The sequence below is a fragment of the Pteronotus mesoamericanus genome, unplaced genomic scaffold, assembly GCF_021234165.1.
Source record: "Pteronotus mesoamericanus isolate MK-2021 breed Mesoamerican mustached bat unplaced genomic scaffold, CSHL_Meso_final contig_101, whole genome shotgun sequence".
Classification (NCBI taxonomy): domain Eukaryota; kingdom Metazoa; phylum Chordata; class Mammalia; order Chiroptera; family Mormoopidae; genus Pteronotus; species Pteronotus mesoamericanus.
Window position 1 is genome coordinate 1441267 of NW_026555001.1, and position 26031 is coordinate 1467297.

Sequence of the window (26031 nt, forward strand, 5' to 3'; positions counted from 1 at the left end):
TCTGCCTGTCTTCCAATTACTCTTGTTTGTAATCAAATTGTAGTTTATTTGCTGTTCACTCTTCAGAATTCCTGCTCCCATTTGTGTCTCTTTCACATAGAAACCTCTCCCTGGAATGACCCTAGTTCTCCAGTTTTTCCAGCTACAATCTAGTCATCCTCCATGGCCCAGTCAGTTTAGACACTGTGTTTGGCTCACAGAATCCAAAGAATGCATGAGACATAGGACCTGTCTTCAGGGAGCTTCCAGCCATCGTTGAGAAGTCAAAACTTTCTGAGATATCGAATGTCTACCCTCAATAGGTAAAAATGGCAATTCTAGAAATAGCACAGGTTTGTAAGCATGTAAGCAGAAGCACAACCACAGAAACTTCAAGAAGAAAATGAATCAATCTAGGATTCTGTGGAGACCCACAAAGAACCCCAGTGAGTGCAGATGGTGGCGGGATCCCTAACATCCTCCTTCTAGATCAGTGGTGACCGTGAACCACAGAGAAAACCAGCAAGCACAACCTTGGGTCTAAACAAGGGGGTCTTATCCTCAATGTCAATATTGTCATCCTTAACTCGTCCTTGAACAAACAACACAGTAGAGGGAAGACACTTTAAAGAATATTAGCCATAGCAGGCTTCTGGAAGAGGAGGACTGAGTTGATCTACAGATCCAACTTACACCTTGGAAGCAAAGTGTTTGTTTTTTTTTTAAATAAACTAATATGCAGCCAGGAAAACATGGTCCATAGAAATAAGATGGACAACTTAGGTTGAGGTTTATTTAGTGTCAATTGTTTGGAACATCAGTGTGGGGACTTGAAGCTCTGACAGGTCAAGTGCAATTGTGAAAAGAAAATGGTGTCAGAATTGACAGCTGGTTTCCAAGCTCCCTGGAACTACTCTCACAGAGGAAGGTGTGAGGCACAGAGAAGCTGGGTAGGAGGCAAGAGAACAAGAGATGGTAAACCTGAAGAGAATAATAATAAAAGTCACAGCAAATCCTATGTGTCATATGGCTTACTAAAGACTTTGCATGATACCCACTCATTTAACCCTCAAAGTTTTCCTTATTAATCACTGTTCTCTTCATTTTCCAGATAAAGAAACTGAAGCACAGAGAAGTTAAATTGCTTGACCAAAATCACACAGCCAAATAAAACAGAAGTGGAATTTCAACCAAGGCCATGACCTTACCACCGTGCTAAATGGCATTTTAACAGTAGATATGAGGCCTTAGGAACTAGATAAATTGCACTTGAAAGACATTTTCTCAATATGAACTAGAAGGCAGGAACTGAGCTGGCATTTCAAATGTTGATTAGGAAGATCTAGTTCCCATCTTGAAGATATTTATAGTTGCTATAGCAAAAAAATACAAAAATTCAAAGTCAGCATTTAAAAAATCAAAATAAGTCATTTATTTCTGTCATTCCACTCTTTGGAGCTGCAATAGGAGCTGTGTTTATCATTATGAAGTAGGGCTAAGCCTGGAAGCTTGATGTAATGGAACAAGAACATTACTCACGAGGAAATATCTGGAAAAGCGTTGTGTGTGAGAATGTACATATTCAAGAGGGAAGCTGTTATCACTATGCCTTCATTTCATCCTTCCAGATATTTAACCACCCTATCACCAAAGACCATGGCAAGCACTGGGAAACACTGGGGAGGCAGGAGCATTTGTGGGTCACAACATTTTTCCAGCTTCTTCCAAAGCTGGTTCATTTTAAGTTCACACATCACTTGGGAACTAACAGTAGTTTGAACTTTTGGCCTGCAAGATATCCTGCCCATTGGTGAGTAAACATGTGGTTAGGGACAAACAGTTTGTATAGAACTCTTCATTGTACAATGATAAGATCTGGGGAAACTTTTTTTTCCCCTCGTTTAGATTTCTTTATTCAAATATCACACTCAGAAATTCCCCATCCCACTTTGCCAAGGCCTGACATTTGCACCCTTGTCTGGGAACTTCAATAATTTGGCAATTGCTGTCAGTGTGTTTTCTGAAAAGAATTTTAAACGCTATGTAGCCTCTTGAATTTCTTTCTCAAAATTATGCCAAGAGTATAATTGGCTTATAAAGAAGATAAATATAGAGGAAGCGCCTCCAGCCATTCAGTACCACACCCAACTGGTCTCAAGTCTCCAAGCTTAGGCACTTCACATACAGCATTACAACCAAACCTTATCACCCTATCCCCCTTGTTTCCCAGCTTTACTGACCTATAACACTGTGTAAGTTTAGGGTGTACAATGTGTTGATTCGTTACACTTATAAAATGCAAAATGATTACCACCATAGTGTTAGCTAACCCTTGCCCCATTTATCTTTTTAAGATGAGAAAACAAAGGTCCAAGGAGTTTCAATGATTTGCTCATAGTCAGCCAGCCCTCAAAATAGTGTATCTGGCTCTGAAGTCAGCGATCATTTCCCCTTTGCTAGAGCTAAGCTGCCATCTTTAATACTTTCCCTCCCACTCCCAAAGGCCCCTTGATATCCCCTGTAACCTGACCGTAACCCAGACCAGTTTCTGTAGGTTGAAGGGTGGCCTAGGAAGATACAAGAGCTTCACAACATCCTGCCCACAGAACTAAGGTTTGAGAGTTGTGGTTCTTTCTTTCAAAAGCAGTATTACTAGGCTGAATAATGGCTTGGGTATTTTTTTCTCCCTCTTTGAAAAAATGGCAAGTAAAATAATACTCAGCTATAGTGTTACCAACCTGGAGAGGTAAACGTTAGCCTGGGGGACATTTGAACTCCTTCACAGTATTTTACGTAACAACGCCTCTCTGAACAAAATGGCATTAGCAGGTAATCCCTTTTTGCCAGGTCTCATGGCAGCAGCGCCTCCCTGCTTTTCTCACACACGGGTGGGTGTTCATAGATGGAAACAAAGAAGTGAGCAAGTTGGAGGGTACGTTGGAAGAGATGCCTGACTTGGAGTTGGGGATCCTTATCTTCAGCTCCTGCATGTTTTTTTTTTTTTTTCAGTCCAGAAGCTGAGCAATACTTTTCATGAGAATAGCTGCCCACCCCCTGCCTGTGGGATACCAGTGGTTCCAGAAAGACTGAGAGAGAATTCCTGCAGACCTCAGAGATTTATGTCTGGGGAGGCTGACTGGGAGGGGACCTGGTCTGTGCTCCTGGCAGAGCGATAGTCATCACTGGAAGGGATACAGGAAAGTCTGAGTCACCGATGGACGGGCTGAACCCGAGGCAGGGCGATGGGACCGGGCCTGGCAGGGTTTTGGAAGCTTTCAGAGCTGGCACTTCGCTGGCCTGGGCCAAGCTGCCTCTTTGGTGGAATGGAACACGGGGGACAGTCAAGTTTCCACTGATTTTCGCAAGTTTTTCATCCCCATCCGAGTCCCTCTAAACATAGCACCCACCTCCGTTCAGCTTTATCTCCGACTCGTCCCTATGCCTAAGAGCCAAAGCAGATGAAAAGAGAAAAAAAATGCCTGAATACCATCTGATTCCTCGCCTCCTTTCATAGCGCAGTGCGGTGGGAAACATTCTCACGGACATAACCACCGCACGAAGAAGCACAAGGCGCACAGTACCACAGAGGTATAAAGTCTTAGGAGGGTTAAAGGAAGAAGAAATTAGATTTGTTTAGAAGGAGAGGGGGTCAATTTAGACAGATCTTAAAAGGCAGTAGGAGAGGAAATTTTTTTTTTAGCTTTTTTGTTGTTATTTTACAAAAACAGACCCCTAAAAATGATGCCAGGAACCTTGCGAACTTTTCTAAGTGTGGGGCGGCAGGAAACTCTGCTGAGGATCAGGGGGCCTGCGCAAGAGACTCAATTCCACCCTGGGTTCCTGCCGAACTTCAAGAACATCCCACCTGTGTTTTTACCCATAAAAGAAGGTAATAGTCTCCTAGGTTCCACCTGAGGGTCACATAAAAGTGAGCGAATCAAAAATTTTAAATGTACTTTATAAGCAACATCAAGGTATGAATACGGAGGTTCTGAACTCCCACAGATGACGGTGTGGGGCGCCCCAACTTTATTTCGTAGCAAAATCCCCAGAAGCCCAAAGTGTTGTTTGCCACCCACAGCGTGGTCTGGGCTAAGACCTTGCCTTCTGAGGGGGGGCTGGGCCACTGCCCAGTCTTGGTGCCCATTCCAGGTTTATTAACACTGGATTCCAGGGAGCCTTGGCTGGTGCCTGCAGAGCCTAGGACTTCCTTGAACTGGAGGCATGTGCTTTCAGGCTGGTGAAATATCCAGCTCGAGGCTGCCCTCACACTGGTGGCCCCTCATCAGAAAGGCGCTCTTCCCCCCAGAGTCCCCCAGGCTCAGCGAGCGCACGCCTCCCGTGCCTTGTGGGCCCTCCTGGAACTCCTCCGGCAGCCCCCCGCCTGATTCTGTCCAGGCCTGCACTGCCCACTCCACATCATACACGTGCTTCATGGGGATAAGGCTCACAGCCTATGAATCTTTTGCAAATCCCAGCAGGCCTAGGACCGCGCCCAGAGCAGCCACTTGCTGATAGACTTCAAAGCCAACTCTCCCCAACAGTAGGTGGCTGTGCCACTATCAGGCAGTGCTTCACAAAGTGTGGTCACCGACCACCCTGCACTAAAAAATGCAAATCTTGGGTCCTACTGAACTGAAATTTCTAGTGGTGGGGCCTATCCCCTGTCATCTGACCCACTCCCTGAGAGTCGCAGTGCACGCTAGAGTTTGTGAGCCCTGCCGTAGGGGACAACGTAATAATCCACTTAGCAAGATCCGTGTCAGACAGATCTTGGGGACTTGGCTGCGGAGACCAAGCAAACCTCTCGCTTCTGCAGGACTTCCCACCTCCATGCCTAGTGCGAATGATGAGGCGCAGTGGCTACCTGATGCCTCTCTTGCTTCCCAAATGCTGGCGTGGTGATGTGCTTTTATTCCTGCCAATGAAATGATATGCCTCAGTCCATAACTAAGGTTGGGTTCACCTTTTCTCCTCTCTCATCCTCCCAGAAATGGCTGATCTTTGTAAATACTACGTGTTGCTCTCTTCCCATTGCAGCATGAGTGGAGGCCACCTGACCCGCGCCTCTGCACCTCTCACACTGATTGCAGATGAGAATGGGCCTTTCTCCTCCAATTGGATGGCTCCAGTTCTATAAATGAAACCTTGACCTTTAGAAGCAGCACTGATGATAGCTACTTCATTTTCCATACTTTCCTGTTTCCAGTACATGGTGAATTCTTGGCAAAGGGTTCCTTTCTCACAGCCGAAAACACTGGCAGGCCCCAGGTGTGGAAATCTCAGCTGGGAAACATGAAATTTCATTAACATCCTCAAAGCACACGCGTTGGGAGAGAACTTTGCCCACGACAAATTAGAAAGTCACTCTTAATGAAGAAATAATGGAGAGGATTAAAACGCTTCCACCCTTTTCCTCAGCCTCCCGATTAGGAGCTCCTAGGGTTATGGGGCCTTCCATAAATCACGGCTCGCTTTGCCACTCTGACTCCAAGCGCCAGCAGGCCATCACTGCCTGGCACTCTTCAGCCCAGCCAATAAAAACTCCCAAGTCACCCTGGAATGTTCTGGGATAACTGGGATGCAAGAAAAATACATGGTAACCTTTAACAAGCCCTACTGCTGAGGCGAGCTGAGGAGAAGGTTCTGGAGGGCTGGGAGTGACGGGGTGGCCTGACCATAAGAAGTGCAATTCTGGCCAGCAAACTCACGCCCATTTTGAGAGGGATGGTCGTTTTCTCAGGCAGAAGCCCGGTGCAGGGGTTTGTTCCATAGGCGAAGGCCGCCCTCTCTCCCCATCGCCCCTAACATGAACGTTGCCAGAAACAGCAGCACTGAAGTTGGCATGCATCATGACTCATGGGCCCCTGAGCAAGTCCCCGCACTGATTTGTGCCCATTTCCTCATCTATTACAGGAAAGTTTACCGCCATCTGCTTATCTCATAGGTACTGGGAAGACAAAGTGAGACAGTAACGCACAAAGGACTCTGAACAGCAGTTTAAGAGCCGCACACACACGGGTGCTGCGCGCCAGGCACTGCACTGACGGCTCTCAGTGACCTCACTGCCTCCTCACAGCAGCCGCCCGAGGGAGTGCTGTTACTTCCACCTTGCACAGGAGGAAACCACGACTCACAGGAGTTAAAAAAAAAATAAACAGACAAAATAATAGGCCTCTGAAAACCAAATCACTGTTCAAAATGGGATACCCTAATCCTAAGGCACTGTGAGATGAGTTTGTCCAAGGTGATTCTCTGCCATGCTAATTGCGGTCAGTTAGGACGGGCCTGTGAGGGGCAATGTGAATATTCTAGAATGCTATTCCATATTCAAATCCACCTGCTAAAAGAGGGGAAATGATGAGTTAGCTGCAAGACAGTAGCTGATAAATCAGCCGATTTTAATTCCCAAAATCATTCCTGCTGGGCAGGACCACACTCGCTTTCACTACCGTGCTACCACAGGATGTCTTTACTGAGCACTTGCCCTGGGTAAGTGGGCTTTTCCCAGACATGCGCACGTGCACACACACATACAGCACGGTAGAAGTTGCATCAGCCTTTGGGTTTTTAATAGAAGATTTAGGGAGATAAGTCATTTGTGCATGTAAATCAAACAGATAGGTTGTATATGCTGGGTGCCAAGTGAGAGAAGTCATTAATAAGTAATTACTAACCACGCAAGGGTTCAGAGGGACTGCAGGATTCACAGACGGGCTGGCTGCGAGAGGAGTGGTGGGAGAGCTGGGTAACCAGAGACGTGTGGCTGCGTCACCCCAGGCAAAGGGAGCAGGCAGGAAGGCAGGAATGTGCTTGGCACGTCTAGAATTTGGGCAGTGAGATGGAAGAGGGCAGGTTGAGATCCGACAAAGGACATTTTATTTTATAGGTCATGGGCGGTGCCCAATGTCTCAGAATAAGGTGATAAAAGTGGCCAAGCTCTCTTGGTTTATTTGTAAAACTCCTTCCACAAGTGATTCATTTCAAATCAAAATGGCTGTGTCTCACTATACGCTTTTGCTCCTTGGTGCTACCTAAAATAGTATTTAAGGGAAGTCCATTCCAATAGTCATTTCTACCCACATGTAGCTTGCTATATCACTCACAAGGAAGCTGCATAAAAATAGTATGCCCTAGAGGAAATGAGTCCAAGGACAAGTGCAAGACACATGGCCCAGAGAAGTTTCTACCTATCATGAAAGAACACACAAAATGAAATTCCTGTTTTCAGGGAGAAGAAACTCACTTATTCTATGGATGACAAAGACAGCAGGACCCTAGTGTTTGAAGGGCAGGAAGACAAGGGACTATCCCACATTGTGTGGAGCTCGGAAAAATGGGCGGCGGGTTAGGAGGGGGAAAGGGCAGCATTGTTTAAGCAGGTAATTCCTTTTTGCTATCATTACAATTCAGTTACAGTTTGCTATAGGAATGTGTTACTACAGCAGCCATCCTGGGAGACAGAAATTGCAGTAATCCTAAAGGTAGCAGCATCCTTACATCTCACACCGCGGCCCCCCCACCCCCGGCCCCAATCACCTCTGAAAGAGGCGATCGCTTTTCCGAGGTAACACTGATGAGGGAGAAGGGACAGCACTTAGAGTCCTCAGGGTGGGTGCCTGGTTGGAAAAGGCCACAGGTGATTCTGATGACTGTTTCTTCTGTCCTTCTTGTCTCTCCCACTTCCTAAGCACCCCTCCTCCAGGCCAAATACTGCTTTCCTGAGGAATCATGAGGTGACGGTACAAGCTTAAGTCTAATGAGGACACCAAGCATGTCCTCCAGAGAGTCGCCGGTGTGGGTTTAAAGGATGCAGATATTAGGGGACGGGGTACTGGTGTTTTCTCAGCAAGTCAGCTGTGTTTCGGAGAGTATCCTTATCTAGAAGATTCTCCAGTGCCATCTTCTCCATGTGAAAGGAAGATGCTTAGAACATTGTCCATGTTCTTAGACGACAGAGACAGACATGAACATGTTTCACCTCAAAATGTAAGGACCACAAAGAGCTGTCAGCTCGGTCTCCCCACTCAGCCACCCAGCAGTTTCGCAAGTGAGGACTTTTCACCACCTCCTGATGAGAAGTAGCTTAACTTTCTAAAGGGTTTATACAATCTTCTAGCCACGTTCTGTGGGTAGACTTTCCTCCTTACATCACAGCAGGGGCACTGAGAAGAAAGCAGGGGATGGGAAACATTTCCTCAAATACGCAACTTGAGAAGGGGGTCATTATGCATGGAGCCTTCTGCGAAAAGGACTCCAGCAAATGCCCCTAAACATCATTTCCTCCATTTCTATTAAAAAGAGAGAGAGAGAAAGCTGGAGGAGCTGATATTTTCTTACAGTTTCCTTTTTCCTGACTCTCTCTGTACAAAATGATGTAGTTGTTTACTTTAAAGCTCAGGAGTCAGCCAGCATTGTATGAAAAGCTTTCCCACAAAAAACCCATAATAAGACAAACTCCTTTCCATGATGTTTTAGCAATTAGCAAGACATGAGCAGGCTTGCTCATGCTCTCGCTCTAGGATCTGCCCCTTCCTCCTGCCCCAGGAGCCAAGCAACCTGTTTATTGGAGGATACGGGAAGGACTTTTCATTCTGCGGGGGGTTTGGGGGGTGTTGTAAGGAGGGGCATATAGAAGTCAGGGACAACGGACAAATGAGAGCTTCACTGGTCCCACAAAGTGGCTTCACAAGCTACTCTCAGGGCTCCCTCTGTTCAACCCTTCATGAAATCAAATTCAGTATGATTGTCCCTGAAATGGGGGAACAATAAAACTGTCAGAGGTGCAGTGAGAGCAAATCGCCTGTCAAGCTGTCAGCATGTTATCTGAGCCAGCACAGCGGAATGGTGAGCACGAGGACAACGTTAGCAGAGGCTGCCCGGGTTCACCTCGCAGCTCCACCACCTGTTAGCTGTGGGACACAGAGAAGGCTTTCCCCCTCTCCTCGTCTCAGGGGGCCTACCTCACAGAGCCTGTGCAAGGGGCATGCTAATCGAGATGTTTTTAGAGCTTTAAAAAGGACTGCTATATAGTAAGTGCTGCAAAAATGTCAGCTGCTCTTATTTTTGGCTTATAGGAAATGTTCTATAAATGTTTGCTGCTGCTGGTGGCCACAAGGAAAGCTATTACCAATGGGCAGTGGGTATGGGGGAGGGCAGCCCAGGAAGGGACATGTCCCCAACAGAGCCTAGGATATGTCACAACCTTGAAAGCATATGCATGTATACGGCTTAAAAGCAGAATTTACAACTTTGTAGATGGAAAATGGAAAGATGTCTATGGTTTTCATAACATATGTTGTCAAATGAAATGTTTGACTACATCTTCTCAGCTGTAAAACATGGTTTAGGAAATGAGAAGCACCAGAGCTGTGGGAACTAGGGAAGATTTCTCCCCTGCGTAAGAGCTGCATGCTAAAAAAGCAAGGCTGGGTTGGGTTACTCCTTAAGAATTGTCAGCCTGTAAAAGGGAAGCCCCAGGCTGGGCTACAGGTAGGCCAGCTTTCCTGTGGACAACCCCTTGATTGCAGCCCCAGCGTGGCCTTGGTCTTGGGTCAGGAGAAGGGACTATGCTTCACCCTTCCAGCTAAACAAACCCTGTGACCAGGTGCCACACTTCCTGTCCTTGAGACAGGCAGGCCTCACTGCCAAACACAACAGGAACATCAAAGCTTTCGTGGCAAAATAACGATATGCAGGTACTGCCCTCAAGCTCAATTTTTACTACAGGGACAACTTTTTTTGGAGGGATAGCATTATTTAAAATGCTAATATTTGCAGTTTGGATACATCCATGATCTTGTTCTCCTATCCCTCTTTTATCATAAAGTATACCCCCAGAAGAATATAGAATACATATTTGAAAGAATAATCCAATAAAGCAAACTCCGTCTTAGCCATGGCGCAGCTTGACAAATAGAAGATCCTTGCTGGTCCTCAGAAGGTCCTTAAATCGCCCAGATTGCGGCCCCGCCCCCTCCGTCCCTCCCACCCTCCCCACCCAGGGGCCAGGATCCTCATCCTGCGGACTCTCCTGGTAATCACTGTCCTGTTTTTCTTTACACTCTCTCCACCAATGTGTTTATCTCTAAATAAGATATTGCTTAGCTCTTCTTGTTTGGGGACTTTATATAAATGTAGTCATGTTCCATGTACCTTTCTGGGACTTACATCTTTTATCTGTGCATCCTCCTTTTTAACCACCAGTTCTTCCGGCTCAGGTGTCATTTCTTAAGGGGTTATCACTCTTCCTCTTTTAAAAGTGTCCTTAAAAAAAGTCCATCAAGTATTCTCCTTAAACTGCCAAGACATGGCCACTCAACTAATTCTTTCTGTTCCCTTGGATGCAAATTGCCACATTTAGGTAGACTATGGTCGGTTCCTCAACTTTTCAATGCGAATATCATTTCTCTACATTTTTGATAGAGTGACATTTTTGATAGGTTTAAAGATCAAAGAAATACATTCAAACCGTTCAAATTATACCGTCGTCCAAAAAGACACGTTTCCCCAAGCACCGTATTCTTAATATTTTTGCACAGTCTACCATGTTTCTTTCTAGTTTGGTACAGATTCTCACACTGCTTCCTTTTCTTGTCTTCCTTGACCGATGCAGTCTAAATGTCTCTTTTTATAAAATCGGGATTTTTAAGTTTCATATCTTTACCTTAACCTTTGAAGAATTTGTATATATTAAAAACAAAAACAAAAACAGGAAAACCTCTAACCTTGTATTTTCCCCTCCCACAAAAATGCTTATTTGGATCAAATGGGCCTTTTACTCTCAAAATCCTGCAAAATCTTAGCACTATTTCCCACAGAGGAGGCAGGAACATCTGAATGTTTGCATTTTGTGCTAAAGTTTGTGTCTTCAAGATTCAGGAATTAACAAGTAGCTCAAGAGCTAAACAGAACCCACCCTTCTGGGGATGTAAAGGTACAGGAATCACGCAGCTTTTGAGCTGGAAGCATCTATGATTTCAAGTTTTTGGAAGGACCTAGTTTGTTCCTGCCTGTGGCATCCACAAGATATTGACTTCCTGTGTTTGCCCAGTGCCCAGGACAACAGGCTCTCTCCAGTTCCCTTGGCGATGAGCTGATTTTTTTTTTTTTCCCTTGAGATTAATGTGGTTTAAAGTTGCAGAGATCAACACTGGGCAAGGCAGCAGGATGGGAAGATCGAACAACATAAACATATATATCTGTCTCAAAGGTTTTCACACAACATCGTGGCCACACAGAGCCAATTCCATGGATTCAAATGGGCTCTCACTATGGTGTTAACCATCCATGGGTCTTACTCCTGTGACAAAGTCCTTCATATGTGAAGGGAGAGTGTCCCTCCAATTTGTAGGAGTATGCCTACTACTCAAGCCCATTCACATCTTTTCTTTCTCTGCCTTTCTAAGATAATTTCTGTACCACTCATCTTTTCACAGAATCATACTTCATTTTCTGGTTCACCTGTGCTAGTCTTGCCTCCCTAGATAGATCAGACATTCTGTGGATAAGGATTGTCTTTTTTTTCCCCCTATCCCTGGCATACCTGGTACTGAGCTGAAGATATACCAGATATTGAAAAATACCAACCATCTACTATATTCTAAAGCAGAATGCTTCTTCTCTGACTGATGGCATGTGTTCCATGCATCTTCCCTTCCCTGGTACCATGCCTCCGTGGCTGCATGTTTAAAGCTTCACAATCCCTGTCCTCTGCTGAATATCTCCACGTATCAGCCACTCCACCTGGCAATCCAAATGGATCTTGCCAGCCCAAGGGGTTTTCCAGGGAATTCTTTTGTAAACATTTTATTAAAAAAGTTGGCTTTTGTAAGGTGAACAATCACATCTAAATTTATTTATTTTTAAAGGTCAGCTTTTATTTTTAAGTTTTCTTCTAGGGAACCTACATACATTTCTTTGCGAAGTTCACTTCCAAGTGACTACATTAAGAAGTACTTCCTATATCCCTAGTAATTTCCCCCAAAGGAACAAAACTCTGGGTGCATTTGAGTGTGGAAGTATTTCAACTTTAATGGCATTGTGTTTCATTTGGTTGCTGGTGTGTTTTTAGTGTTAACATTGGTGAATCTAGAAAAATCTTCATAAATTAGGGCTTGATAAAGGAGGTTGGATTTTAGCTATTACCTGAACAACAAAACAAAGCAGGTATGAGTTAGATAAATGATGGCAGAGACATTGAGAACAAAGACATCATTTTGCCCACCACGCCTACCTTCGAACTCGTACTGACCTGCCCCATCCATGCCCCTTTTGGAGGACCGAGGAAGGCCACAAACCCCACTGCCTCCAGAGACTACCAGTGGGTCGGGCCCAAACCAAGCCCTAGAGCCGGGGCTGTCTAATGAGCTTAGTTCCCTAGCAACCTGCACACAAGAGTTCTTGATAAAACAGATTACATAATGTTGATGAATCACACCTAGAGATCACGTGGACCCAACGAAGGAGCTAATTTGCGCCCCCGCCACACTGCAGGGGCAGACTAAGGGGACGCTTCTTGCCCGTGAGCCCTCCTGGCACTCTCCCTGGGATGTCACAGCACAGCCAGCTACTCTGGTGGGGTCAGAAGTGGCTGTTTCAACTTCCTATTGCCTCTGACGGAAACATTCTCATAACAGGAAGAAGAGGGGCTGTTCTTCCTTTTATTACTTTCCCAATACAATTCAGATTTGCCTAAAATACTACCCCTCAAAGAGTTATTCCAAGATGCCCTAGGTAACAGGCATAAGTAGTCTTATCATTCCACTATATGGGGCAAAAGTAGATTTGCAGTTTGTATGGAAAATAATACAGTCATTAATAAGTAATAGTACAAGAATGAACTGTTCCACATAACTCACAAATGTATACCTACTTTTGCCCTGTTCTGTGAATCAACCAACTGCCATTTTATATACACTGTGGTCTTTTGGGAGATCATCGATCCTCAGGAGCCTAATCTCTCCTGGTCATCAGACAAAATGAAGTTTCTGGAAGCCAGCGACAGTAGTGCCCCCCCTTACCCATAGTTTTGCTATCAGGGGTTTCCATTACCCACAGTCAACCATGGGCTGCAAGTATTACATGGAAAATTCCAGAAATAAATATTTCAGAAGTGTTACATTGCATATCATTCTGAGTGACATGATAAAAGTTGACGCTTTCCCACCCTGTCCCTGGCAAGATGTGAATCATCCCTTTGTCCAGAGCAGCCACACTGTGGACACTGTCCCCACATTAGTCACTTAGTAGCCGCCTGGGTTATTGGATTGTTGCAGAATCCCAGTACTTGTGTTCATGTCACCTCCATAGTAGCCCAAAGCTATGTCACAATGCCTGTGTGGTTCACCTCCTTCATCTCATACCTAAGCATTGTATCACCTCACATCATCACAAGAAAGGTGAACACAGTGCAATGAGATACTTTGAAAGAGGGAGAGACCACATTCATATAACTTTTATTACTGCATATGGTTATGATTGTTCTATTTGTTTATTGTTGTTAATCTCTTAGCATGCCTAATTTATAAATTAAACTTCAGCATAGGTATGTATATATAAGGAAAAACATAGTATATAGAGGGTTCAGTACCATCTGTGGTTTCAGGCATCCACTGGGGGTGTTGGGATCTGTCCCCTACAAACAAGGGGGGGACTACTGTACCTGGGTTTGAACCCTGGATCTGCTACTTCTGGCTGTGTGACCTCTCTCTGGGATGACAACCCTACCTCAGAAGGCTGATGTAAAGGTCAAATGGGTTAATACATGTAAAATGCTTAATATTAAACCTGGCATATATGAGTATTACATAAATTTTTGCTTTAATCGTTATTATTGAGCCAAGGATGACCCTGAAATGGAAGGTAACAACTTGCCTGGCTAATGCACTTTAATAAGACAACTATAATATAGCTCCTGGTAGATCTTCTGCTATAGGACTATTAGTCACTGAAAGTGTCTTTGGATTTGGAATCCTGATGTAGAAGGACCGTCTTGTGGACACAAAGGCTTTGACCAAGGTAGGAACGTTTCCTGAACTGAGCTTGGAAAAAGACCACCGGTTAGAAACACTGTTCACTCATGCACTAGAAACAAGTCTGTAATGGTCCCTTGGGTGGTTCCCAAGGAGTCGCATGTCACTGATTTTTAAGTCAGATTCAGGAATCTTACAGGTCATGTTGCCGAACTCCCCTCTCTCTGCTCTCCCCGGTGTTTTATGAGTGAAGAAATCAATGCCCAGAGAACTGTTTCAGGACAAGCATCAGTGAAGATGCCAGAGCTAGAACCACAGTTTCTTGACCCATGGTGCCCTCTGTCCTGCATCCTGTGTTAACTACAAATCAGCACACAGGGACACATGTAACCAAATGGGACATACCCACCACCTGGCAAGATCTTTGAGCATTAAGGGCCAGCAGAGTTACCTGTGTGCCTGAGACCACTGGGACAAAAAGTGTAGGCTGTATGGGAAAAACCTGTTGTTTAAGCAGAATAATCTCAACAGACTGAATAGAAGCTTCTCTACAAAATGCCGCATGTGTAAAACAACATCAATCCACTATCAAAATTCAGCACAAATCTAAAAATAAACATATTAAACAAAAGAAGGTAAATCCTGAAACCCAATACATGGCACTGGGGGGATATGGGCAGTCTGACGTCAGCCACTGAGGAAACTGGCTTTGTTTGGTGAACGGGTTAGATAACTTGGACTTCTGGTTTTAGATTTCAAGATGAACCTTCTTATTTAAACGCCATCATTATGTACCCATTTAACTGCGGGCAAATGGCACCTTAGAAGTGTGTAGGTCATAAAACCCAACAGGCTGCAATCTAAGGTCAAGTTTCTCATCAGTCCTGGGTTACACAACCAATATTTTCTAGAGTATAAACTGCAGCGCGCTACTTTCTCCACAGGCAGGCAGCCTTCCTAGGTGCCAGGGGAACTGGAACAGCCTCTGACAATTCTGCCTCGGAAGTTCTTCCATTGCCTCTGGACCTGTGAGTTATTGAAACAGCCTCCTCACCAGTGGCTCTGCTTTTCATTTTCCCCTTTAATCCACAGCACGCAGAGCTGCCACATTGTGCTTCCTCTGTTGTTACTTCCTGTCACATCTTCCAGGAATCCTTTACCTGTAGAATAGGTCCAAACTCCTTGTCTGGCATTGTAAGAAGCCCGCAGCTGAGCCAGAATCATCTCCTGAGGAAGCTGTCTTTCTCACGCTATCCCAATGGACGCCTGCTGTTTTTGCATGACATGTCATTACTCTTAGATTAGGGGTTTCTTCCTGCAAACTCCGCTCTCCCTAAAACTTGCTGTGCCCTGCACCTGACCCTCCAGCCAGAGACTCCCACTCAGAGCACACTGCTCCTCCACGGTGGACCTCTCCCACGGGAGGCAAGGGTGGGAGCACTGGTCCGGATCCCAGCTCTATCACTAAACTACCTGTGTGACCCTGGCCAAGTTGCTAAGCCTCCATGAGTCTCAGCCACTTTACCTGCCTGAAAAATGAGAACGATACCTATACCCTATGGGACTTGTGTAAAAGGTATGAAAATAGTTCTTGCACAAGGCTTGCCACATTATAGGTACTCACTCCCTAAGTCTCTCCCTCTTTATCACATACTATCTTTATTTTAAGTTACTGTTTGATATACAAATATTGTCATCTGTCCTTGAACACAAGACTCCTAGTCTCTGTTATCTCCCCAGGGCACCTAACAAGGTTCTGGCACGGAGCAGATTCTCATGGTTATTAACGGAGAAGGGCCATATCCCAGTCCCATGCCCGCTCTCTCTCTCTCTCTCTTTCTATGATGGAAGCCCTTCTTTAGTGGGCCAAAGTGCTCTAAGCACACGCTTTTAGGTACTGCGTCCTACAGGATCTCTGTTAATGATCCAAGCAAACGAGACACAGCACTCACAGCGAATGCAAGAGGTGTACGTTTTGAATCTGCTTCCAGAATTCCATCTCTACTCCAGTCTCCGGAACATGCCCATATTAACAGGTGGGCATTTGTAATGGAAACCTTCAGAAAAGACACCTGCTTATGCACACCTGATCACATTTGGGTACTTAAAAATCATTAAGACTTACTCCAAACTCTCAACAGAAGTTACAGTGGTTTTAAATTCTCTCTCTCTCTCTCTCTTTTTTTTTTTTTCCAAAATAAGATCCTTTCCTCAAATGGTATTCTACTTGGAATACTCATACGTGAAGCAGTCAAAAGTGGAATTTCTCTGAATGGAGTAAAAAGAGGAGTGTGGACATCCTCTCACCATAGCGCATACAGGGTCCGTGTGTCCAGAAGTGTGTGTGCATGCTCACGAGCGCAGCGGGGAACTCCTGAGACCCCTAAATCAAAAAGCTAACTCAACAACCACAACTTAAAAGAATAAGTGAAAAGTTTAGGGGAATGGGTAACTATACTTATCACCAGTGAAAACACATGTACTAAACAAACATATAAACGAATCTAATGTCAAAGGAATTTAAATCTGGTTCACATGATTGACCTATAAATCTGTCATTGTCAGTTTCTTTACCAATGGCACTCAAGTTTGTTATAGAAAGAGAGAAATATAAAGAGCAGGAGGTGGGGGGATCTGTGGCAAAGAGACAATGCCATCTCTGGGCAACACCAGGCAGAGCGTTCCATTCACTTTCTGCTAATGTCGGCTGCACAGGAACCCAAGGATCGACTGGCGACCTGCAAGCCCCGAATGCTGGGTGTCTCTACAGGAAGCCCTCCCATACTGTGGAAACTTAGAAATCATTTGGTTGAAGAATATTGAGTGACAACAAAAGCAGTTACAATATATATATCACTCGGTGAAACAGTTTCATAGAGCAGTATGGTACCCGTTTTATAAATATATACATATGAACAGACAGGTGTTTCTGAACTGGAATTGTACACATCAAAATGTTAATAGCCATTAGAATTATTTTTATTGTCCTTTTTGAATTTTCCAAATTTTTTACAAACAACAAATATTCTTTGTGGTAAAAAAGTGAATATTCAATATTATTATTCTTTAAAAGCCAAGGCCAACAGTTTCTGAAGGAAAACAAAGCAATGAGTTCTGGGCACCAGGCAGGGATCATCATTTTTCTCACTGTGGACCAATAAACATGTTCCGATGAGGCTAGGAAATAACTAGCTTCTTCACTACTAAATCCGTCGGCAGGTAACATGTCATTCCATGACGCCCATGGCATGGCATATAGTAGGTGCTCAATAAGCGATGGCTGGATGGATAAGTATGAGGGCCTCGCCCTGTTCCAGCCCATTTTGGATATAATTCCTGTGCTCATGGCCCTTCTCCTCCCTGCCCTTTTGTTCTTGCAGAAAACAGAAACATTTCTGGAAACAGGCTGATAAAACCTGCTAATCTCACCATCTTAACTGGCATTCATTTTTTAAAAAAAATTCCAGTCTCATGAGTGTAAGTAAAATAGACCCTTTCTCACATGTGTGACAGTAAATGGGACCCAGGAGAGGGGACCCGGAGGTGAGCATACTTGAAGTAGAGAATTTGGACACGAGGGAGAGGCTGGAGACAAAATAACACCCTGTCGGGAAGCCTCGATCCCAGTCCCGGTGCTGTTACAAACAGGCCCGGAGACCTGGCTGGGCCTGTTTTCTCAGCCCTAAAGGGAAGTGACCATCCTTGCCTCTTAGTGACATCATCAGGAAAAGGTGGGATGACTGATTAAGTGAAGACATTTTTAAAACCAACTGTCCTAGTCAAATGCAAGGTTTCCTTAGAGGCAAAGAAGTCACATAAATCAGCAGCATCCTAGATTAAGAGCCAACAGGTAGACCTCTGCCCTGGGAGCATGTTGTTTTATCACACAGAGTGCTTCCTGTTATGCTTCCAGACCTAGTCTTCCTCCTCCATGAAGCTTTCCTTGATTGTAAAAACCATGAGCTATTCTCTCTGATTGGCTTTGGTACCCCTGACCTGTCTGCATATAGACCTTCCCCTGCCACCCCACCCCCCACTTTCTTTCTCTCTCTCTCATATCCCCCGCCAGTCCTCACAGCCCTCAAACCATCCGTCATCAAGTGAATAGAGTTTATATCCCCATGTATGTGACAGAGATCTTAGCATAAAAGTCTTGTCATGCCCTGCAGTGACCTGCACACTGTAGACCCTCACAGAAGATGTCTCCATTGGCTGGTTAAAAGAAAGAGCATTGTTGACCAGCCCTCACTCGCAGGCAAGTATGACCTTCAAGACTACGGAGATGGAGTTTGCCGGAGTCTGATCACTTTGACAATTGACTCTGCCAACACTAGGCAAGTACCTTCTACCACAGAGCTCATTTCTCTGAAATCTGTTAAAAAACTACAGCAGCTATTTCAATTTGAAATCTTTTATTGGCAATCATATTGATTCCCATGTGGCTGCCTGACCCACAGACCACCTCTTGGTGTTAAAGTGTCAATTCAGTCTTGGGAGACATTCACCAAATCCAGCAAAACCCCTCCAGCAGTGTGCTCCCGAGGAAAGAGACCCACACTTCATTCCATTGTTTCCCTGGCTCTTTTAGATTTCGTCTAACATAATCACCTCTTTTTTTTTTTTCTTAAACAAAAATCTACCAAAGGCCAAATTTTTAACTTTGTTGTTTTCTGCATTCATGTTTGCTGTTCTTCAGACTTAATGGTCAAAATATATATCAGAATTTCTTGAAACTGAAAGTTTTCCCTGAATCATCAACACTCTTTCTCAGTAGTCCTTACCCTGTGCTCAGACCGACTATTAAAAATCATCTGAAAAATGCCTCCAGTTGCTTTTTAAGGACTTTTCCATTCTGCATTTCCCCCAGGGCAGCGACAGAGGCTGGCGGAGGGAGATTCGCTAGGAGTTTGCCCTGCGTTTCCTGCACAGCAGCTCACAGGGGCAGTCCTGGAGTTGGCTTCCCAGGCCCTGCGGGAAATGCCAAAGGGTGGGGGATGGGGACGATCATGGAGAGGACATTAACGAGGAGCACTCACAGATGAGCTTATTCAAGTCAGGTTTTGTGGGATCCAATTGCAAGAGATGATTTTACATGGGGATCCTACACATAATCTAAAATTGCCTGAGATTTTTAGTTAATGTAACTATAAAAACAAAAGTAAAATAAACCTACCATCAGTGGCTCTCCTCTCCCTAGGAAGCTGCATATCCAGGGGCAATTCCTGAAGTCACTCCTCCCCCGAAGGCCTGATTCACCAAACACAGACCTCTCAAAGCCTAGCTGAGTGCCCAGCCAGTGAAGCAGCCTCCGAGTGTTAGGCTCCCTTTCTAGCAATAAGCATCTGATCCTACAGATGCAAGAATTCCCTTCTTTATTTTGAAAAGACTCCTCCTTTCTTCCTGTCCTTCCTTGTTGTTGTTCAGCCATTGTCGTTTCCTTGGGAGAAGGAGGACGCAGAATAAGGTGGGGATTCCAGCTTTGGAAAAGTAATAATGTAAAGATTTGGGGGTAAGTTCTAGGTCTCATCAACTATCTCTTTGGTCTCACCCTGTTCCAGATGCTACCCACTCTTCCAGGGCCAGGTTAGATTCTACCTCTTCCAGGAAGTCTTCCAAATTACCTTCTGCAGCGCTTCAAAGGAATCACCTAAATGCCTTCATCAGAAGAGCTACCATGCCATAGAATATTACTCTTTGTGTGTCTCCCCACTAAACAGTGACCTCTATGAGTTTAAAGTTGATATCTTTTGAGCTTTGAAGCTCCAGAATCTGACAGTGTCTGACAGCAACAGATGTTCAATATATATGTGTTGAAATAATTATATTGAAATAATTAATATAATTATAGTCCATACCTTTCTCTTCTAACCCAGGAACAATTGTGTGTGTGTGTGTGTGTGTGTGTGTGTGTGAAAACATTAAACACTGCTACTAATTGAACACCATCTATTAAATCACCTGGCAGTGTTAAATATGAAAATTTCCATTTCTCATGCACATCAATAGATAGTGCAAATAGATAGTGCAATTTCTATAATTCTTTATGGCTCCATCAGTCTTGATGAGCATAACGCCTTTATAAAATAAGATTTATGCCCAGGGTTATTAAGTGGTAAGAGAGAGAACCCAGGAGGAATGATGCTACTCTTTGGCTAGAGTCAGAAGTCCCTGATCCCCTTTTCATCCCATATATTTGATAGTTAATTATATACAAATTTGTAGCTTTCTCTAGTTGTTTCAGTTTATTCTAGCATACAGCAGAGTGGGAACCCAAGTCAAACATTGGTTTAAATGTGATTAAAATTAATGTTACTCACTTAATTTATTGGCCTGTCTGTCTTTTCTCACTAGCTCTGGAAAGTTGGAGCCATTTCATTGGCTTTTTTCCTTCCAGGTCCCACAGAGAATGATCAGAGCACAGTGAGCCAAGGGCAGGTGGGCTTGGCACAGAAAAGGCCGAGTCACTCTTTAAGTGCAACTTGGTCATTCGGCAGGCTGTAGTGGCCAGACGTAACCCAGGACCTGACTCTGGGATTGATGGCAATGGGTCTGCACAATCACTGCCACCGGTCATCCTTCCAGACCTGGTACCCGCACTGCACATAGTTCAAGTGCCACAGGCAACCTGTGTAGTAATCACAAGCCATGTGCAGCCCATCAGGAATGTTTCCATAGGGGCTGTTTTCATCCAATGAACTGAAACATAAAGGCTTGCCTAAAAATAATTAAACCTGACTTTAAACATTATCAATGCCATGTGTGACATTATGCAATCAGCTCTTGTGTTCCTTAATCATGCATATAGATAGAGTCTTAATTGAAACCAGGTTTGTGGTAGCTCAGATGAGTTGTCCTTTATTCTTTGGAAAAGTGAAAGAAACTAAAGCAGGACTGAACTATGGCTGCTGAACCCAGCTGACCCTCCATGGTAACTTCCCAAGATCCACCATGTCCAGGGGTCCCACAGGATCCCACAACTAGACTGGACATATCCTGGGATGTTGGGTCTCCCAGCAATGAGTCCAAAGAAGGATGCTAGTGTGGATCCCTGCCCAGGAAACAACCTGAGGGAGTGAAAGACATGGCTCACGTGCTAGAGGTAGAGGAAGAAGGGTGTCCCCACGGAGGGGACACTGTGCTGAGTCAGGCACATGAAAGTAGCAATGTAGTATCACAGCAAGGCCCCATTGGATTGGGGGTCCTAGAGATGAGATGGTTAAGTCCAACTTGGCCTACGCGGAGAATCTGTGGGCAGAAGGCTTTGACTTTTCTAAAATCTGATTTTCTCACTTGTGTGAAGAAAAGAGAGATTTTTAAAAAATCTTCCAACCCTCCGATTCTGACAGTGAACACCTACCAGGTGTGAGGCCCTGCGATCGGCACCATGGGAGGTAAAGAAATACTGGATACATTTCTCATTAATCTAGAATTATGCTCAAGTGGAGAAAAAAAGAAAGTTGACGTTGAGATTAATCCTCTATTATCATGATGGGCTTTGCGTGTGTACGTACATACACAAATGCACAGACCCACAAATCTTGGGAATTACGTAACACACATCAAAAACTAGCATAGCTAATGTAAGTCCTGTCCTTGCTCAGAAATGCGATGTCCAGACTCCTTAAGATATTTCTTATTTCCTAAGGGATCAGAGGAATAAGGAGAATTCCATTAGATGATTAGATGTGGTTCTCAGTGTGGAATGGGTGGGGCAGAGTTTGGGATCTAATAATTGAGAAACAGTAGATTAAATAAAGGTTATTTTTTTTCTTTTTTTTCTTCATTGCAGGACTCCTCAGGGACTTTAATAAGCGAATGTATACTGAGATATTCCAAGAGAGGTCAAGATTGCCGTGTTCCAAACTGGGGGCCACAGTGTCCTTTATTATTGATTTCTCAAGTGAGGAGGGTCTTGGGAAATACCCTTTGGGAAACAGTGTGCCAAAGAGGCTGTAAATTCCCTGAAGTCAGCGACTGTGCCCTGCTCATCGCTCTATCTCCAGCACATAGGGATGAGTCACTGAAATATAATAACCTAAAAATCGGCAAAATGACCAAATGAGTAACTGTTGAATTCTAAGCAGAAAGACTGGCATTCACAATAACGTGGCGGTGAGGGCAGGTCAGGGAGCAAGGAATCATCTCTCCATGATGACACACTTTACTGGCTGCGCTCCCAATGGGCACAGGTAAGAGTTTCAGGTGAGGCTCCCTTCACCTTTACAAGAAGCCAAGGGCTACAAATCCACAAGGCACCCAAAAAGACTCCATTTTTTTTTTCTTAACAAAAGAGATAATAAGGGCTTCGTAAAGAATGTTGGCATTTTTCTTTACTAGGAATAAAGAACAACTCAGAGGTCAGACTCCATAATGGAGTTACAGATTATCTTCTTTTCTTTACTGCCACCTTCTGGTTATCAGGTTCCTACATGATAAATTTAAAATGTCACCTATATTTGCATTTCGCTATGGCATTTTAAGGACTTGTTTACATCCTTTACCTCATGACATTACTCAAGTTATGAGTGGTTAGGCTGGCCTTTATTCTTTTTCATTTGACCTGAAGACAATGTAGAACTTTAGTGATTTACATAGTGATAGTAAGTTACGAGCAAGGCAAGGACTAACCACACCTGTTGGTTTCTCCAAAGAACAAACACTGGATTCAGTAACTTGCTTTGTCCAGATACATCTGCAAAGAATTCTACTGCTCTCTCATCCCCTCACAAACATAGTCTTGAATGGAAAATTCCATGCCCTTAAAAAAGAGGATGCTGCTCAAATACTCCCAGATCTTTTCAAGGGTAAAATCCATTTCACTTTACAAGGTTTTTGAGAAAGAATGTAAAGGGTCTATCATTGACTTTTCCTCTGTCAGTTGAGGAGATACCATATGCCCCCAGTGCTACTCCAGGAAGGCGATCCACCATCTTCCTCCTAAACATACCTTGGTTTGGAAGCAGCAATAGAGTTGGGTTAGGTACGGGTGTTTCCGTGCTAGAGCCAAAATCCTCTTCTCTGTCATGGTGCAGTCCACGTCATCATCCTGAAGGATGACGTCCTTCTTTAAGACTTTCACAGCATATACTTCATCTTTGCCTTTGAGCTCTGCCAACATGACCTGCCATCAATCAAAAGCACCCAGTCAGTGTATACAGGTAGGGAATCAAAAGAAGAAGCATGAGTCAATCAATACCAAATGCTTAAAAACTGACTCCTTCTTCCTATCGTTTTAAATAGTATGAAAGCCTTGAAAATGTTTAGAAAAACCACCCATCCACATACACCAGCTACTACCATTTATTTACTTTTAATCTCTAACACAGTGTCCAGCAGAGTTGAATGCACATCTGTTAAGTAATTATTCATGTGTTCATATACATTGATCACACTTGCAGTTATAGTACAGCAAGTATCACATAGCTTTTTTTTAACTGAACAGCAGTTCATAAACATTTTTCTGTATAGTTTCACCATTATGGTGGTTTCTGACACTCAGTTCAAGTAAGTATATTACAATTTATTTAACCTTTTACCTCCTGTTAGACACTTGAGTTATATGTAATTAATACATATTATATAAAAATTGCATAGAGTATTTTTGTACATACAATTTTTTTCTTTCTTTGGGTCATATCCTCAAGATAGAAAGTGACAGAAGTGGATTATGGGGTTAAATAATCACACACTCCTAACATTTTCAAAAAGGATGTATGATATAATCTGCCACTAGCAATGGAGAAGTACTTTAATTTCATGGTAATTTACTAATACTGGGTGTTTTCACATAAAAAGTTACTTTGTTCATGCAATGGGTATGAAATGTTACCTCAATGTTGTTTTAACTTGCAATACAAATTTTTAAATATTTGTTTTCTAATTATATTTCTTTTCTGTGAACTATTTGTCTGTTTGTCTAGTTATCTTCAGTTTTATATTATTTTCTTATGTATTTGTATGAGCTTGGTATATAAAGATACAAAGACTTTTCTGTTAAGGTTTTTCTATATTTGTTTTATAACTTTCTGTTATTTTTTTATCCTATTAGATAGGATCATTTATCTTTATGTAGCTGAATCTATTCTTGTTTACTTTTGTGGTTTCTCCTATAGTTTTAAAGCTGAGAATATGATTTCTTCTCCAGAGAACACATTAGCAGTTCTGTTTCTTGATATTTTTGTACTCATTTCCTTACAAAGGTTGTAATGGGGTAACTTGGCCAGTGTTTTAATAATATTAAAACCTGTACTCAGGGAGCCAGGGAGATTGGCCTGATTGCAACCCGCGATGCGATGTAGCAGGAGTGGCTGCCTGCGCCTGTGACAGAGGCTTGGAGGGGGCTTCTAGGCCACGGGCCCTGCCTGCCCAGACTAACTGTGGCAGCCAATAAAGGAAGAGAATACGGGAGTGATAGTGGGTGTAGCCGATTGTGGGAGGAGTCATAAATGGGGTTACAGACTTCTCTGTAAATTCCAGGCTGGGATTTAAACAAAAAGGCGGGCCGCCATGTGGGGCAATGTGAGACCCTTGCGGGACCACGTGGGTCCATAGAGGGTGAAAGGACTCTGGCTGGCGGGCCATGAGGAGGCGCCGCATGGTTTTAGATTAAGAAGTGGAGATTGCAAGGACACAGCCTTTGATGCTGGGAACCGCAGGAGACCTGCCCAGCCCAGCGCAGACTCCTGGGAGGAACGGGGAGAAGTGAGCTGCGGAATTCTGTTCTGTTCTTCTGGAAGGCGGTACTTGACTGGCATGCTCTGAGACTGGCCTGACTGGGCAAAGGGGGGAAGGCAGGACTGTGTGTTTGTGGGCATTTCTTTGTTTCTAAAGGGAGTGAGACTTAATACCAGAATTCTGCCATTATTCTAAACCGGTATAACTTTTAAGTAAATAATTTCTTTCCTTTTTACCACCGAAAGCCACAGTCCTGGATGTGGCTGCAGGCGTAAAGAACCTAGAGTAACAAAAGACCCCAGGGGAGGGGGTTGTTTCTGTAACAATGTGACAAGCCTTTCTCCCATTCCATATCTAACTCCCCAGTACAGTTCCAGGGCAAGTTGTTAGAACTAAAGAGCAATAACTCAGAAGCTCAATAAGGGAACTCAGGATGTTAACTTGAAGACATTTAGTTGCCCACATACAATACAAATTCCTTAAAACTGGCTCACTTTGATGGTGCTTTTTCCTAAGGAAAAAAAAAAAATCTAAAATGCTCCAGAGTCATCTAAGTTCCCATCTTGCCTACACACACCATATGGAAACCTGGAGACTTGAGGCTGTACGTTTCCCCTCAATCTTGCTCACAATAAAACTGCTCTCATCCTAGAGTTATGCCTGCCAGAGGACTGGGGTCTGCTTCTTATTTAGTCAGTCTCTAAAGAATGTGACTACTTCAGCCTTTGCCATTTGTAAATCTAGTTACCTTCCAGCAGCATTGATCTCAGCCTGAGATGGGGCAGGTGAGATGGGCCAGGAACCAGGCCCTGCACCCTGGGGGCTTCACAAAGCCATTCTCTTTGGAGCCGAGTGGAGATAGCAGGCTCTGCCCTTCAGCAAGCCTCCTGACTCACAGGTAGACTGTGGGGGCATGTGACCCTCCCCACCTCCTGCCAGGAGCTCCCGGAGGCAGGTGCCTGGGCTCTGGGGCAGGGCCCCTCTGCTCTGGAAGGTCCTCGAAAGACAACGCCCATCCATTCTCAGGTGTGGCTTTGCTATGAGCCTAAGAGCCACGGAATCATCAGGGATCAAGGCTGAAATGTTAATCAGCTTCCTAGGCTCTCTGCCCTTCTATCTTCTTGCTAGAATGAATGGAAATTATTGTTCCATCTCACTCTGCCTTCAGAACGGTGGCTGATCACCAGGAATGCTTTATGTGAGTCCCACACCACGTGTCCATCTCAGAGGAAGACAGGACAGGGAGGACAGCACCGTGGGAAGGGGGACCCTGATCCGGGATAGAAGGTGGTTATCCTCACTCTCTTGCCACAAGCTGAAGATAAACAAAATGTTTAGTAAGTGCCAGAAAAGTCAGTTACACAATAGTTGATTTCCAAAGTAACACATACTAAGATTTGTTTTG

The 26031-nt window shown here is 44.1% G+C and overlaps 1 protein-coding gene across 2 annotated transcripts in view; it reads right to left on the reverse strand.

The window, feature by feature from the left end:
• The window catches only part of PRKCE (protein kinase C epsilon), a 474718-nt gene that overhangs the window by 121132 nt on the left and 327555 nt on the right, over positions 1–26031 (reverse strand). For both annotated transcript variants that reach the window (XM_054567026.1, XM_054567033.1), the window contains exon 10: positions 22900–23073. In XM_054567026.1, coding sequence (XP_054423001.1) covers positions 22900–23073 — 174 coding nt within the window. The remainder of the gene's footprint in view (positions 1–22899; positions 23074–26031) is intronic.